General features: G+C 38.7%; 1 protein-coding gene across 2 annotated transcripts in view; it reads left to right on the top strand.

Moving 5' to 3' along the window:
- Positions 1-16,869, top strand: part of crebbpb (CREB binding protein b) — a 56,015-nt gene that overhangs the window by 5,603 nt on the left and 33,543 nt on the right. The window contains exons 3-12 of one of the 2 annotated variants that reach the window (XM_042340942.1): positions 7,238-7,414; positions 8,281-8,533; positions 9,213-9,326; positions 10,064-10,099; positions 11,715-11,942; positions 12,640-12,748; positions 13,172-13,306; positions 14,034-14,151; positions 15,437-15,632; positions 16,467-16,529. In XM_042340942.1, the coding sequence (XP_042196876.1) occupies positions 7,238-7,414; positions 8,281-8,533; positions 9,213-9,326; positions 10,064-10,099; positions 11,715-11,942; positions 12,640-12,748; positions 13,172-13,306; positions 14,034-14,151; positions 15,437-15,632; positions 16,467-16,529 (1,429 nt within the window). Of the gene's footprint in view, positions 1-7,237; positions 7,415-8,280; positions 8,534-9,212; positions 9,327-10,063; positions 10,100-11,714; positions 11,943-12,636; positions 12,749-13,171; positions 13,307-14,033; positions 14,152-15,436; positions 15,633-16,466; positions 16,530-16,869 lie in introns of both variants that reach the window. The other variant, XM_007893611.2, reaches the window with a different exon arrangement.

The raw sequence follows: 16,869 nt of genomic DNA, 5'->3' as shown, positions 1-16,869 counted from the left end.
CCCCCCCCCCCCCCCCCACTCTCCCCAATCTGAATCACCAGCTTGTGTCCGAAGCACTAATTGTCCAGCGCCTTGGGATGTCCTTCTGATGTGAAAGGTGCTATTCAAATGTAATTTTGTTGTTGGTCCCACAACATTCTGACTCAGTGGTGAACTTGCTACCAACTGAGCAAGAAGTAGTGAGGAAGAGGTTTCTGAATTTCTACTCCTGCAAATGTGTAAAGTTACTTGGTCTTTTTCTTAAGGTGGACAAATGAAATGCCACTATGGTAGGTGAGCGGAGATTAGTGAGAATGACTGTGGGTGTGGTTCCGCTGGTCTAGCAGCTACTTGTAGTGTTAGTTCTTAAGACCGTGTTGTCAAATTGCACACAAATCAAACAATCTTCTGTGTGTGTCAATAGATAAAGCAAATGTAATATCGGATTGGGGCAGAGAAGCTCATCTTGAATAAAAGTGCATGGTTATATTTTATAGGAGCTTTTCATGTTTTAAGAAAATCCTTACTTCAGGAAGTGACCCTTTAAAATTTTGTGATAATTATCTGTACTTTGATCTTTGCAACATCGAAAGCTGAACAGCTTAATATGGTGACTGTGCATGTTTATGTAATTTAAAGGTGAATTACTATCGACTGACTATTCATATTCAGAAAATTGGATGAATGTTGTGAAATGTTGCCTCTGAATTTTTTTTAAAACAACATCATTTTTGATATTTACCTCCTTCCTGGGAATTATGCTATGCTGTGGAGGAGTTTCATCCATTTCTAGTTATCTTACTGTAGTGCTAACAGCACCTTTCAGGAATGTAAATTACCCCAGAGATATGATCCACAAAAGTAGCCGTGCAAATCTGAAACTTGAAACAGTTTGCTTTTGTGTAACAATTTGAAATACGTGCTAAGGGTAAGGCCCCAAGAAGTGGAACAGAATTTACAACACATGATTTAAAATGACATGGCAGATCTTCAATTGCTGTGCGTTGTTAGTGATTCCTATAACTGTTCAGATGGTTTAAAAAAAAAGCTCAGGAGTTGTTACATTTTTAATAAATAATTTCAGCCCATTGTTTTTGAGTGTGTTGAATGCCCTGAATCCCTAAATGTAACATTAGTTTGAATTGACTAAGAAACATATACACTGTAACTGAATCTTTACATCAGGGGTAGCAAACTGTTGCCTCTCCAGATTTAGAAACAATCTTTATTTTATATTATTAAGTGTGATCAGATAGTTTGCTTCTATAATAGGTTTTTTGCAGCACAATGTATCGCAGCAAAATGTTGGCTGAACGAATCCATTGTTCTGTGGATTCTGATTTCAACAACGTTTTGAGGTGGTTTAGATTTAACTATGTTAGAGAAGATTACAACAACAAGATTAGGAACATAACAATGCATGAAAATGGATAGTGCCAATGCATTCAGGTAGGAACTAGATGGGTTTTGGAGATAGAAGTATTATATGGTATACTTTGGGAACGCAATGATCGTTGTAGTTCGGAAAGTTGCTGTGTACTAAATGGAAAATTCCATAATTACACGTGAAGTGACGTGAGTATTCCTCATTATGTTTAGTTGATTGTCATCATCAGATGGAATTTTTTTGTTGTGAGCTCTTGTTTTTCCAATTATTAAGGCAGAATTGTTTTTATTATTTGACATTAAATTAATGCGTCTAATATAGCTTCTGTGTATGTGAGACAATGTTACCTCATAAGTACTTTTTTTTAACTAGCTACAGTACTTCCCATTATTGAGTTGTTCTGAACTGTGGGACATTCACGGACCCGGAATTTTTCAAATTTCTTTTCGAATAGTCCATGGGATATTTAACGTCTGTCTGAACAGGCAGATAGGACTCAGTAAGCATCTCATTGGAAGGACTGCACTTCTGATTAGGCTATGTGAAGTTCAAAGTTCCAACTGGGGTTTGAACCAACAACCTTCTAACTCAGGCGAGATTGAGACCTGACTGAACCAGGCTGACGTCTAACTAAGCCAGACTGATGCTTAAAACCTGAAATAATGGACTCCTTCAAGTTTGTTCAACAGGCAATTGGCATATTGTTAAAAAAGCATGCTGGTTGTATTTTGGAAAGTGTTGAACAGATGACTCGGAGATGGTTAATTGTGACCATCTAAGGGAAATAACTGTTTTTGGGTGAATACAGCTGCCAGCTTGTGCACAGCAAAGTTGCACAAACAGCCATGGCATGCGTAACCAATTTTATTTGGGTGATTTTTAGCTAGGACTGAGAGAAGCTCCCTTCTCTTTTCGAATAGTCCATGGTACCTTTAATATCCCATAGACTGTGTGTGTGTGTGTGTATAATGTGTATCAAGTGCCCGTTTGAAGCATGTTTTGTCCATAGCAGTATTGTGTTGGGAATTCTGAATAATTGCTATCAGCAAAGAGTGTCTGTTTGCCATGTAAAAGATTGAAATAGAAAGCTATCATTGCCTGTCAAAAGCACATTGAAGTGGTCACTTGTCTGAATGACACGATTGTCTTGGTGACACGATTGTCTCCTTTTTTGACAAGTGTTTTAAATGATGCGTAAATTAATACTTGCTATCCCCGATTCCCTTCTGCCTGAAAAGGTTCTAGTGTGTTTCATCATAAGTATAAGTGAACATCAAGATCAATCTGTTGAAATTGAGGAATTGCAGAGCTGTAGTTTGCATCAGCTGTCAATTATATTGAAGACAAGCTCAAACTAAACTGTACTCTTAAAATTCAGCCTCTTTAAGCAGTTCAGGACTATTACGAGCAGGTTTATTGTTGTGAGATTTATATAACACTCTTACAGTTTCAGTACAAGATCCTTCTTACATTTGATGTAAAATATTTATTTTTAGTTGACTTGCTTTGCAAATATATTAAATGAATAATAGAAAGGGAATGAGATTCTGTAATCAAGTTATATTTTGTAATTTTTCAGGCAAAGCCTTTTTCACAAACAAGGTACTCAAGATATTTACGATTTCTTGACTGATCCATGAATGGAGTTAAATCGTGTATTATGTTCAGGAGTGACTTTTTCTCCACATGTTAAAATGTATCACACGGAGCACTGGGCTCCGTGACCCCATCACTTCCACACTCACCCGACGCCACTGGCTTCCCATCCCTCAGAGGATCGAATTCAAGATCCTCGTCCTCACTTTCAAGGCCATCCATGGCCTTGCCCCCTCCTACCTCTCTGACCTGCTGACTCCCTACCAACCTGTCCGCTCCCTCTGTTCAGCGGGCTCCGGTCTGCTCCATGTCTCCCGCCCGACCATCGGTGGCCGGGCTTTCAGCCTCTCTGCCCCCACACTCTGGAACTCCATCCCACAGTCCCTTCGCCTTGCTTCTTCCCTTGCCTCCTTCAAGGCTGGTCTCAAGACCTTCCTCCTCTTCGATCGTGCCTTCAGTCGCCCTCCCACCTCTCTGCCTTCCCTTACCACCCCTACCCCACCCCTCCCCCATGCTCAGGTCCTGACCCCTGACTGTCCAGCGCCTTGGGTTGTCCTCCCGACATAAAAGGCGCTCTATAAATGTAATTTTGTTGTTGTATAAGCATAATAATTGCTGTCGAGGCTCACACTTGGCTACTTGGGTAAGATATTCGAGGGTCAGCATGGAACCATGCACTCACATGAGTCAGCATCTTCAGGAAAGTGCAGAAGGATATGATGTTGGTTCAATATGGCTCTTTCTGAGATTGCACAGGAAAATGGAAATATTATATACTAGGATCTTCCCATGTCTCCATAAGTGGGATTTCTGCTGTTTACCTGTCTATGTAGCATTGCACTGGCGGTTCTGGTGGTAGCTCAGTGGGTTTGCTCACTCGGGAACACACAAACTGTATTCTTAATGTTCTGTGCTATGCTGCATTTCTGCATTTGAAGTTTTGAACTTGGCATCTGAATAGCTCATTTTCTTAATGAGGGGTTTCATGTCCTCAGACTTTAGATATTGTAAGAGTCTGTGGTTCTGTACAACCAAAATGACTTGTGCACTGAATTCGTTAAACATGAGTTTCAGCCATATACTTGGAAGGTTTTTCCTCTTTAACAAAGGACTGGCTTTATTTTTTTAAAAAATGGGAGGGAGCATTAGGTTGCATTCTAGCAGGTACTGCCCAAATAGTTAATGCAAACAGAACTAAAAATAGCTTGCAAGCTCTAGATTTGCAATGACCTGGGCTATAAATGTTTGGGCAAACAGCTTGATTCTTGGAACATTGGGAGTTTAGAAATACACTCCACGTCTGAACTTCAAGCCTTTCCTTTCTGATGGATTAAATTTTAAAGGGTAACTGTTTGGACATGTGTTTCATGAACTGTTAATCTACATTGCTGTTCCTGCTGTTACATCAGGTAGCAGAGTTTACAAACAGATGGTGATGGTGTTGAGTACAATCATAATAAAATAATCTTGCATTTAGTACAGTGCTTTTCTTGTCAGGAGGACGTGCTTCATCTGATGTATTGTGTAGCGAAGTGACTGCGTTTATTGGGCGAACGTGGTGACCAATTTTGCACATACCAATGTCCCACAAACAGACATAGCATGAATGACCAATTTTTATCAGGGGGATTATTGGCTCGTTTTTTGAATAGTGCCATGGGATCTTTAGCTTCCAACTAACAGGCAGATGGGGTCTTGGTTTAATGTTTCAGCCAAAGGATGGCATCTCCATTGTTGCAGCACACCCCAAGAACTGAATTGTATTGTCATCGTAAACATCTAAGATTGTCCTGTGAGTGTGCTTTGGGACATCCTCCCAACGTACTGTACTGTATTCTTTTAAAACATCCATTTAGTTTAATAATAAATAACTTGAGGCAGAACTGGAAGAATTTTGAGGGTCTAACCAAGTTTTGCAAGCTGAAGTAATAGCTCACAAAGCAGCAAACAGAAGCCAATTAAGTTTCCATTTTGATGCTATAAATTAACGTCACAACATTTCACTTAAATGAAACCCACTTTTTGGAATTTTTCCTAAAGTGTGCAGCTGGAGAAATGACTTTTGACTGATGCAGCCAAAGCAAAATGTCTGGTGGCCAAAAACCACAACTGTAAACAGCCATGCCTGTCTGAACCCTCTTGCTGTTTCTATTACTACAATAACTTTTTTGAAGAGATCTAGCACTATGACTGCTGTATTTTTATTGGGCTTGATTTATTGTGAGGGGATTTTTAAAAATAAATCAGTATTTTTTTTGTGGTACATTATATACAAAGTAAGGAATTGGGTACTGTTAATTTTTTACTTTGTACCTCTCCTTTCAAAGTGTATGCTGACTACCTCAGATTCTTGGGGAATCTGGGCAAATCCTGGCATTCAGCGCAACTTAAAAACTGAAATATTAGTGCCTTTATTAGTATGAGAAGTTGTACTATTGGCTATTGGAAGTTGTACAAATGTCAGCCTGAAGTGGTCACAAAATGTATCTAAACTTGCACTTCGATTTGGTGTCAATATGCTACAGTCAGTCAGACACATGTTGAAAAATAGCAAACTATTTTCCATCAGCTACCCTGCCTGTACAGTGAAGATATAGACGAATTTCAGGAAAAAATTATTGTAATTTATCATGATTAACAACATTTTTAAGAAGGATAATTATCTCTATGAAACATGACAATATAAAAACGAATGTATATTTCTGCAAAGCAGGGTTGAATAATGTATGGATAGACACAAATCATGGTAATGTGGAATACAAGGGTTGAAATGATAGTGGGAACACGTGGGCCATCCGAGGAATACAGGTGGTCAGAGTAGTAAATGTGGGTTGTACAGGTTATTATTCTTTTTTTGCTTGATTACCTTGTGGTTGTGGAGAGATTTGAGAACTTGATCTTGTGGTTTACCTGTGGTTGGTAACTTCACCAGATATTGTGTAGTTCATGGTGGTGAAAGTTTGTACATTATGATCTGATGGGTTGAATGAGTGTTTCTGGTTTCATACTTTTGTTTTTATACCAATGTATGAATTAACCACTTAGTTAGATTATCTGTACGGCCTGTGGCCTCTCCTGCACCAAGCTCTGCACACTTTTAACCCCATCCTTGCTCGGGTCAAATGGCTCCCCATCCCACAGAAGATCAAATTCAAAATCCTTCTCCTTCTCATATTCAAATTGTCTATCCTCCTCTCTGACCTACTAACCTGGTTACTCCCTCCATTCAAACTATTGCCTGCCTGATCTGCCCATGTCCTCTGCCCCACCACTGATAGGCGGGCTTTCTGCCCGCCATCTCTGAAATGCTATTCTGGAGTCCATCTGCATTCCCTCCTCTTCTTCCCCACCTTCAGTCAGTAATATGAAGAGTTTTGAGATGCACTTATGATGTGAAAGATGCTATATAAATTATTGTTGTAGTGATTTCTGCTGGCTAAGAAGGAGTATTGGCAATAGCATGTTTTGCCAAATACTGCAAAACCTGATATTTTCATCTTTCAAGTTCAGGTCCTTAAAGGCATTTTTCAGCAGAGCATCAGTTGTGCGATGTATGCATCATAAATCTGTGTAAATTTTAGATTGTGTCTACAATACGATTTTGTACATCGGATAGAAACCTCAAACCTGATAGAAGTTCAGATCAAAGCTGCTATGATTTCTGCAGTTTGTGGAAACTACTTGTTCATGAAGCAGACCATGCTTCTGCTTAATTTAAATTTAATTGAAATGGCAAAATGGTACTCTATTTTCAGGGCTTCGAAGGTATGTGTGTTGGCACTTTTCTTTCAATAATAAATAAGTGAAGTTGAGTACGTGATTAGGTCTGCAACAGGAACAAGCCGTATAAGTTGGTATTTTCTTGTTCCGTTTGTTCTTATGGATTTATATACTGGATATGGTATGTCAGTTATTGCTCTAGGAGTGCCTAGAACTGCTAGATTGTGAAGATGATAAAATGGCGGCAGGCACATTAGGCATTATTTTCCAGTAAAAGGCCAATTTCATACATCTTAGGAAAATAGCCCAGCTGTGATTCTAAGGGTGTTTCTTTTTAATATCAGTAGCTCAAATCTTGCTACTTGACACTGTTAGCCTGAATGAGGCTGCTCAGCTACTTCTTACATGAAACCATTCTGTGAGCTTTCATTGTGCCACTTTTAAAAACATAAGAAAAATCGGAATTTCCTAGACACTTATTTCAGCAGTTGTGGAAATTGATGAAAATCTTCCTACCTGAATTACGGTCACATTTTAAGCATTTTTCTTTCGCAGATGGGGCTTTCAGGTAATGCAAATCCATTTGGACAGGCATATGGTCAAGCTGGTGGTCAGCAATTGGGTGCTGCAGGTGTTGGATCTCAATTACAGAACAAAAGTGGTCTTTCCAACAGCCTGTCTCCTTTTCCAGCTGATTTAAAGGGTACTACAGTTACAAATGTGCCAAACATGGTAAGTTGGTAAAACTGAACAGATGTTCAAATGTAGCAAAAGACTACATTTTATCTTCACTACATAACAACAATTTGCATTTATATAGCGCTCCAAAACACCACTGAAACGGTGGTGTTTTGGAGTGCTTAACAATGGCATAGTTTGATGCCCGAGCCGGGGAGAATGGGTAGGTGACTATATGCATTGTCAAAGAGCAAAGTCTTCAGGTGTAATCTGAAGATGGGCAAAGAGGGGGAAAGACGAAGGGATTGAGGCAGGAAATTCCAGAGGTTTGGGGCATAGTGACTGAAGGCACGGCTGCCGAAAGGGGAGTGGAGGGGTCAAGGGATATGCAGAAGAGGGTGGATAGAGGAGTGTTGTATGAACAGTTGGGGATTTATAGGTGAGAGTGAGGATCTTGAAATCAATCCTTTCTGTGACGGGGAGCTAGTGAATCCTGGCAAGACTGGGGTGATGGGGGTGCAGAGTTTGATCCGGGAAGCGGAGTTTTGTATCAGTTGAAATTGTGAATGGTGGAACTGGGAAGTCCAAAGGAAAAATCTAGGCGTGAGTTGGATTGAATTGCATTATGCAATCGAGCCATTCAGCCCAGCTCATCTGTACCGGTGGTGTTTTCCACGTAAGCCTTCACCCCTCCTAATAATTGCAATGAATAAGCACTTAAAAAGAAATTCTATGAGTTCATGGGCACACGTGTCGCTGAGAAAATATTGGATATATGCATATTACCATCAAAACTGTATTTTAAAATGTTATTGCTTACAAGTATTGTGCTTTTGTGTAGAAGTGAAGTGTTTCCTCTGAAAAATGAATGCTCAAATTTTCTTGATTTTAGCAGTTTTTCCACTTTCTCTTTCCTTCAGTCCCAGCAGCAGCCCCAGATTCAACAGGTACCATCACAGGTACCAACCCAAGGAATGGGATCTGCACCGACTGCAGACCCCGAGAAACGAAAGCTGATACAGCAGCAGCTGGTCCTACTGCTTCACGCCCACAAATGCCAGCGGAGGGAGCAGGCGAACGGTGAGGTACGGCCCTGCTCGCTACCCCACTGCCGAACCATGAAAAACGTCCTGAATCACATGACTCACTGTCAGGCAGGCAAGTCATGTCAGGGTAAGTGCACTTAATTTGGCCTTTTTGCACACTTAAGTATACCTAAATGAGCCTGGTGGACAGCAATTTGAGTCTGGTGTAGAGTAGAAAAAGAGAACCCATAGATAATTACCAGAATCTGTTTCCAGTGTCTTATTGAACCCTTTGGATCATGCTTTTGATTTTCTTCTTTCAAATGGTGAAATGACATAAAGTGAGCTAAGATGGTTTGATATGGGATCAGAGTACATTAGGAAGTCATATACAGTCAAACCTGTCTTTAACAACCTTTCAGGGGCCAAAGTGGCCTTCATATAAAGATGCCCTCTGAATAAGAGTCTGTTGATATGTGTAGAATTGTGTCCAGGCTGTAATTGCATGCATATAATTGTCTGAATTTGTAGGCAAATGTGGCAGCCAATTTGTGTTAATCTATATTGAACACAAAGCACTGACTGTGAGGCTTAAACCCACAGCCTTCTAACCCAAAGGAACATCACCTTCTAGTGGTATAGCAGCAGTCGGTCAATGGAAAGTAGAACTCATTACTACATTTGAAGTTTGGTGCAAATCTTATAGGTTTCCTTTAAAATGGTAATCAGGATTTTTTTAAAGTAATAAAGTTGTAGCTATTCATTGTGGTCTGTCTCTGTGTTGGGTATATTGTTCACACTATACCTCCGGCTATTTTGTTAAGCAGTTGCTCACTGTGCATCATCAAGACAGATCATCTCTCACTGGAAAAACTGCACTCGACATGACTGTCCGGTATGCCTACCCCTGAAAAATGCCAGTGACAAAAGGAATCAACAACGTAAGAGTGACACAAGTGTTATTTATTTTATAACATTGGTAATCAAGAACATTGTGGGCTCAAATCTGCAGTCAATGTGATGTCACATCAAATGAATTCTTGTCACTGTTCACAACAGTAAGATCTGAGAAAGTGGGATTGTTGCATTGGATATCCATTTCATAGATCACTGCATTCCATTAAATACTGACTATTTTAGTAAACAAAATTGCCACAGGCTTCACCTTTTAGAACTGTTGTGCATCTCCAGTTCATTTGAATGATAAATATCACATGGATACAAATATGATGTCCACTTTTGTTGTCTCTCGTAAAAGCTCATATTAGCGGGACTTGAATCTAAAACGTATTAATAATGCAATAGAAATGCATGCATTTCTTTGATAACTGACTAGTGACCCATATAATGTGCCAGCTTGTATCTTTGGAATGTTACTGTTGTGATCTTGCATTGTTTTTAAGTCTAAAGGCATTTGGCATGCAAATAGTGGTAGATTGCACTTGGTTATAAAACAGGAATCACCATTTGCCCAATTCAGATTCCTTAAATTAATCCCATATAAAAGAAACACCACAAATTGTACCCAAAGTGCTAATTTTAGGTTTACATGCCAAGTACCCAAGATTGGTGTTAAATACTACCTTGCCCTGCTTAGGTATCTGATATGTTTTCCATGATATGAAATATGCTAATTTTTTTTATTTGTTTCTATTATATGGTACTACTCCTTATTCAGATTTTGGTCTGTCATCCTTCGCACGCAAAGAATTAGGTCTGTAGCCATTTGTTTTTAAGTTTTATGTAACAGTTTTATTTTAGTAAGTACTGTGAGTTGCACAGTTGTTGAGTTTTGTACAAATGCAGCGTTTTCATTATTGGTCACTACCAACAGCTTTTTTCATTTAAAAAAAAACATTTCTTACGGAGATTTTTTAAGGTTGAAGTCCATTTCTGAAGCTCAAAGCTTGTGCACTTACACTACAACACTTTGTCTGCATCATTGGATTTTGGCGGGAAGTCGAGGCAAAGCAATGAAGTAGAATGAGTATCCAATCTATGTGATTCTTAAATGCTACACAAAAACTTGAACATCTTTTTGTAACTGGCTAAATGAGAAACCAGATTTTTAAGAAGCCTCTTTAGCTGCTCATTTATGTAAAGAAGATTGGTGGGGACTAATTTTGGACACTACAGTTTTAAAATGGTATTTTAGGGCAGGGAATGCTAATGTAAGATCCAGAGACCTATTAATGTATTTACCTATGACGAAACGGCACTTGTCTCTAAACAATTCATTTCTTTGAAGATCAAAGTAGTAGTTCCTGTGTGGAGTTTAAAAGTGGTACACTATTGGACTTCAGTAGGGCATGTTGTAGACAATATAATTGAAAGCTAGAACAAGTTAAGATAATGTTATTTGTGTCATGAATCGGTAAGTTGCACGCATGATTTATGCAATAGATTTAAAGTGGACAAGCAATACCTTTTTCCACTCTAGAAGCTAATATCTTGGTCTTTTAAAGGAAAAACAGAAATATACAGGAACAAAAAAATGATTGCAGTCCATCTGGTCAGTCGGAAGTTAAAAAAAAATGACTGCTCTGTCTCTTATGCTCACAATATTTCTTAGCCAGTTCCATTTTGAGCTAATTTCATTTTGAATTTGCTAACACAATCTGCATTCCTGTCATGCTGCATTGGCTATTCTACAAATTTACCATTCTCTATAGCAGTGGAAATTTGGGGTGAGCCCCAACTTATGGTGGACGAGCAGTGATCAACTGATTTAAAACAATTAAAGCCCTGACCTGGTCATTTGAAATTGTAACCAATTAGTAAATTAATTGAAAGTCAGTAAATTACTTACATTGCCTCTTGACTCCGCTCCACCTCTCTGTACTGCCTCATACCTCTCGCTCCGTCTCTCTCCATGCATCCTGCAGAGAGCAACAGGTGGGCCTGGATGCTAACACCCCATGGCCACGCCTCTGTTCTGTAATTAAATTTGAAACTTCTGTCACCTACTCTTCTGCGTTCGAGTCCATTGAAGAAAACCACTAATTTGCCTTAAACCAGATCAATCTATTACTGGGAAATAATAATCCAATACCTGCAAGTTCATTTTCATTCTTCTGACAGCTCAAATGAGTATTCATAATAGCATTTAAAACAAAATGTGTTCATATATTGACTAGTTTGCCAGATGAACAGCGGATGGCAGTGGTCTTTTCCCATTCTGCACATTCCTGTGTTTCCATCAATATTATCATAACTGCTCTGTATTGACATTAACCTTACTGTACAATGTTATAGTAGAGTTTTCATATTTTTTAAATGGTTTTCAGTTGCAATGCACAAATAACAAATAATGATTATCTGATTTATAGCCTTGTTGGGTTCTCCACCAAGTGGGTTGTCAAACACTGTCGGTGCGGTGGGAAGTGGTCCACAAGGCACATCCAGCAGCTCTAACCCAATCGATCCCAGTTCCATGCAGAGAGCCTATGCTGCACTTGGACTGCCCTATGGTAATCAGTCACAAGGGCAGTCTCAGGTACCAGGTCAGCAGCCAACACCGTCTCACGTCCACCAGCAAATGAGACCAAACCCAATGGGTAAGTACAGCAGTAGCCTGATGTATCTGCAGTTTAACGATCTTTGTTACTATGCTTAATTTGTTGCCGATTCTACCTGTTTCATGTCTCAGCGTGTGGAATAGCTTGTGATGTTTAGTTTGATGAGTATCTTTTGCTTTTATCCCCCTCTCCTTAGATATCATGTCAATTGGGGTGTTATTTATTTTGGTCAGCTGGGTGTCTGACACATGTGGAAACCCATCACCGTGCTTAAGAGTACAAAACCAAGATGAGATTTCCATGCATCCCGCCTACACTTGGAAATCCAAGAAATAGATTAATGGAATGTGCACTCTCTCCCTGGTGGGACGCATCCTGCTTACCCATTTCCGGAAATTATTAGGTGCAGGTTGGCAAGAGCCAAGGCTTGGAGACCCCAGAGTGTACTGCTGGAGTCTCACCAGCTAATACTGCATAACTTGCCACTAGTATTGCTTTCCTTTCAGGAAAAACAGCAAAATTAATCCATTACAGAGAGCAGTACTGTTTGAGTTGTCAGAGATCTGGTTAACATAATTAATTGAAAGTTCTAATGATGCGTTTAAAAGAGTAGAATTCCTTTATTAGTTGTCTTCTTTCTTGTTCCACTGACCTCTATTTAGACAGTTGTTAAGAAGCATTGTAAACTGTTCAAGCTGTTACTGATGAATTGATATTTTTCTGTTTATCACAGCAGGTACTAACCAGATGAACATGGTTGGTGGAGGGATGAGTGTCCCGGCCACTGATCAACAGTCAAACCTGATGTCCGACTCTGCTCTTCCATCCGCCCTTGGTACACCAAAGTAAGGAACTTGTCATCTTTTAAAAATAAATACAAATTGATGCTACAGTGTGGACATAATGATGTCTTGGATGGTGGTTTAGGTCTCATTTCTGTGTGCAAGTGAAAGATAGAACATGTTTGAAGTTACACATTGACTCTTTTAAAAAGGAACCATTTCTAGTAAAATGTGGTCCACGATCTTTGGTATTGAATGGCACATACTTATGCATTTAGTCTTTACTATGGAAATTGTTATGCACTCACCAAAATACACATTGAAATTTATAGGTGTATGATCAATTTCAACCTAATGAAGTAAAATTTATTATACTAAAATATAATTATTATAATAAAAGTTCCCTCTCCTAACTTAGATTGTTTATAAAGAATCTGGTCACCTTGAGTCACTTTTTAAATAACTTTCTTCTTCTCTGCTTTTCAGTCAAATGCTGAATGATGGCACAAATGTTGGCAACATTGGCACATTGCCAACAGCAGCACCTTCTACTAGTGGTGTGAGGAAACAGTGGCATGAACATGTAACTCAGGATCTACGTAATCATCTGGTTCATAAGCTGTGAGTATTTAGTCAGTTTTTTTTTGTATAAGTAAAATCTCTTAATAGGTGTCAGCTTGGTAGGCACGCTCACCTCTGGGTCAAACGATTGTGGGTTCAAGCCCATGATGGTGTTTTGAACTCGTGGACTAGGCTAACAGTGAGGCATGGCTGAAGTACTTATTTTAAGAAACATCTTTTTTTAAGAAAGGCAAAGCCTGCGTCAGTAGTGAAAACCTGGTAAATGGGTATCGAACCACAAAAAGGTTTATGGTTCATAAACATCGTGTGAACAGCAGTTGTCAAATGTCAAATCCAACAAGGGTCATTTTTACTTTCTTATTACATGACTATTTACGATCTTTGTTCTTTCCTCTGTTCATTCTGTTTGTTTTTGCAACACACACATGTTCACGCACATGTAAAAGTTGCTTTTTTGTCAAATGGCCTTGAATGTTTGTTTTCATTTCTGATAGCAGCACCATAGGCTGTACTCGCTCACAAAACACAGTCACTCCAATTTACAGTATATCATGTGAAGCACTTTGAGATGTCTTGACAATGTGATAAGACCCATATATCAAATGCAAGGATCAAACTCTGTCCTTTTATCAATATTTCCGAAATGTGTGCATCATGGTAGTCTTCACATACAAATTGTGAATATTTAGTCAGTTTTTTTTGTATTGTGAATCTTTCTTAAAATAACTAATTCTAGTTTTATAAAATTTGTATGCTTTTTCTACAGTGTTCAAGCCATATTTCCAACCCCTGACCCAGCAGCATTGAAGGACCGTCGTATGGAGAACCTTGTGGCATATGCTCGGAAAGTAGAAGGAGATATGTATGAATCTGCTAATAGCAGGGTATGTAGTCTGAAATAGATGGAATTGATGGACAGCCTTAGCAGGCGATCAGAGTTTGAAAGAGAAAAATGGCTTATATTTTGGGTACAATCCTGTGCAAATTTATCAATGTACATCAGCCCATAGGAATCCCATATATTGCTGGCTCAAAAATGTTTGATATCTCTTGAATTTTATTGTTTAACAGTCATTCATCTTGCGGGCACAGTAACTACCTCCTTTACCTGCAGAAAGTCGTTACACTTGATAGTTGTTACCCATGAAACGCTTTGAGAAATTTTGATGTGATGAGGCAATTTAGAAATGCAGGTTTTTCTTTGACATTGATGGTCCAAATGTGATCATTATTTGAAAATTTTAGATTCAACACAAAGAGGCTACCTCTTTCAAGCTGAATATGTGGAGTAATCCCAAAAGGTGCTCCTAGCATGTGCATTGTGTCCTTAACCCACTGACCTTCTGGCCAAGTATATTAATTCAAAAAAGCACTACCCCACCATTCTCACTTGAACAGTCCCAGGGATCAAATACAAATAATTAAATCAGTCATTTAATCCTGATGTAATAACAGTAAAATAATAGTTGTGCATTGTACCAAAGCATTAAATATTGTATAATTAGCTTGAGGACCAAGACTTGATGATCTCATCTGTCAATCAGACTGCTGGAACTCCATTCCCTGGTGTAGAACACAAAAGGTTCTTTATTGTTTAATTATGTCTCAGCACCCGAGAGACCTACAGCATTAATGGAGTATTATTCTGTACAGTTGAAACCTCATACGGACCAGTCATCCACATATTAATATGAAATCATCCTATTTTTTCACACTGTTGTAGTCCCCCACCCCCACACACAAACAGATATAAATTACCATGTTTTGAAAAAAAGTAGTAGTGGATTATATATTCTGATGTGTTACTTTTTTTAAACTTGCCCCTTTTATTTATCAAAAGTCTAAAATAAGTTGAATATAGTGTTAGGAATATAAAGTTACTTTGGCTACTTTGTTTCTAATACTCAGCCTGGCCCAATACAATAGATATTGTAAACCAGTAATGAACATAATTGCTGGGACATTGCACTACGCCGTTGGGCTTCAGGGCTCACCTACAAATACTCAGTTGCTTCATTCCACAGTAAATCCTATGAAGAGCTTTTGGATGTCCTGAAGTGAGATGTGCTATACCAAGGATTACTATAATCTTCTCTCGTCTGGTTTAGCCCAAACACAGATGCGACTAATTTTGATGGTGTTAAAAAGATCTATTTTTCCTCCATTTAGGATGAATACTATCACCTACTTGCAGAAAAGATTTACAAGATTCAGAAAGAGTTGGAAGAAAAAAGACGCTCACGGCTTCAAAAACAGCAGCAGGGAATGATGCCAAACCAGGGAACCATGACTGGTCCAGGGACCCAGCCACCTGGCATGTCACAACCCCCAAGTATGGCCCAGGTCCCGCCTGTTCGACCACCTAGTAAGTTATTTCTGTAAAAAATTTATGATGAAATACAGTATAATTGCAGGAGCACACACAGTTAAGAGGGCAGATCTGATGGACATTTTCTAGTCATGAAAGTGTTTGAAAAAGAGTTTCACCCACAATGTATACAATCAATTCACTTTACAGTGAGTTGTGTCAACAACGTGATAAGACTCAATATCAAATGCAATTATTATTATTAAAAGAGATTAAATAGTGAAAGATGATTTCCACTGTTGGTGAACTAAAAACAAGGAAACATCAACTCATTATTACTAAAAGCGTAAAGGTTAGAACATTTTATTTACACATTTAAAGTTGAATGAATATAATATTTTAAACAAATTGGATAAACACTTGATGAATGAAGATTTTAAAGGGCATGGGGAAAACGAGGATTTGAACAAGTGGTTCAAATGTAGTGCTGTTTGGTGCAGGCTTGATGGGCTGAATGGCCTTCTTGAAATGTTCACTGTCCACACTGATATTTCCTCTTCCTTAATGATCCATCAACAACCTAATGAACTACCAATTTTGGTGTGTGGTTATTTTGTAAAACGCTAACCTTTCCAGTAGATAACAGTAATTCTACCGCCCTTAATAATTCAAGGAAAGCTTTGCAAATTCTCTTCCAGATTCTCAGATAATTGAGAAAAATCTACTCTTCACATCTACATTTACATCTGTTTACATCTGGCGAGTTGCATTCCACAGATTAACTTTTCATGTTCTTAGCATGTCTTTGTAGTACGAAGTTGTTCTTTGAGGAGATGTAAGTTTAAACATCTTTCAGTATTGACATCCTTGACATCCATTTGTTTGTTTTAGATGGACCTTTGTCTATGCCGAATGTGCCAAATCAGATCATAAATCGCATGCCAGTGTCTCAAGGCAAGTACATCACTTCATGGCAGTTTGTGGGACATTGCTGTGTGCGAGTTGGTTGCATAATTCTCTAACAAAATACTCTATGAAGCTCTTTGAGGCATCTTCCCGACATGAAACTCACTATATCAAATGCAAGGATTATTATTATTTATAGGTTTTGCACAATAATAAAGGGCAACTGGTATTTCTTTAAAATTTCAACCACTATTTCGAACCTATAAGACAACTAGCCTCCAAATTATCAAAGCAATCTTGAGTTCTCATCTTTCTCCATTTCTGGGGCTCCCGAATGACTGTGTGTAAACTGCTTGGATTTGATGCAGAATATACAAACCTGGTTTGA

The sequence above is a fragment of the Callorhinchus milii genome, unplaced genomic scaffold (genome assembly GCF_018977255.1).
Source record: "Callorhinchus milii isolate IMCB2004 unplaced genomic scaffold, IMCB_Cmil_1.0 Scaffold16, whole genome shotgun sequence".
NCBI lineage: Eukaryota > Metazoa > Chordata > Chondrichthyes > Chimaeriformes > Callorhinchidae > Callorhinchus > Callorhinchus milii.
Note: the sequence above shows the minus strand (reverse complement) of the source record. Positions and strands in the feature narration are given on the sequence as shown.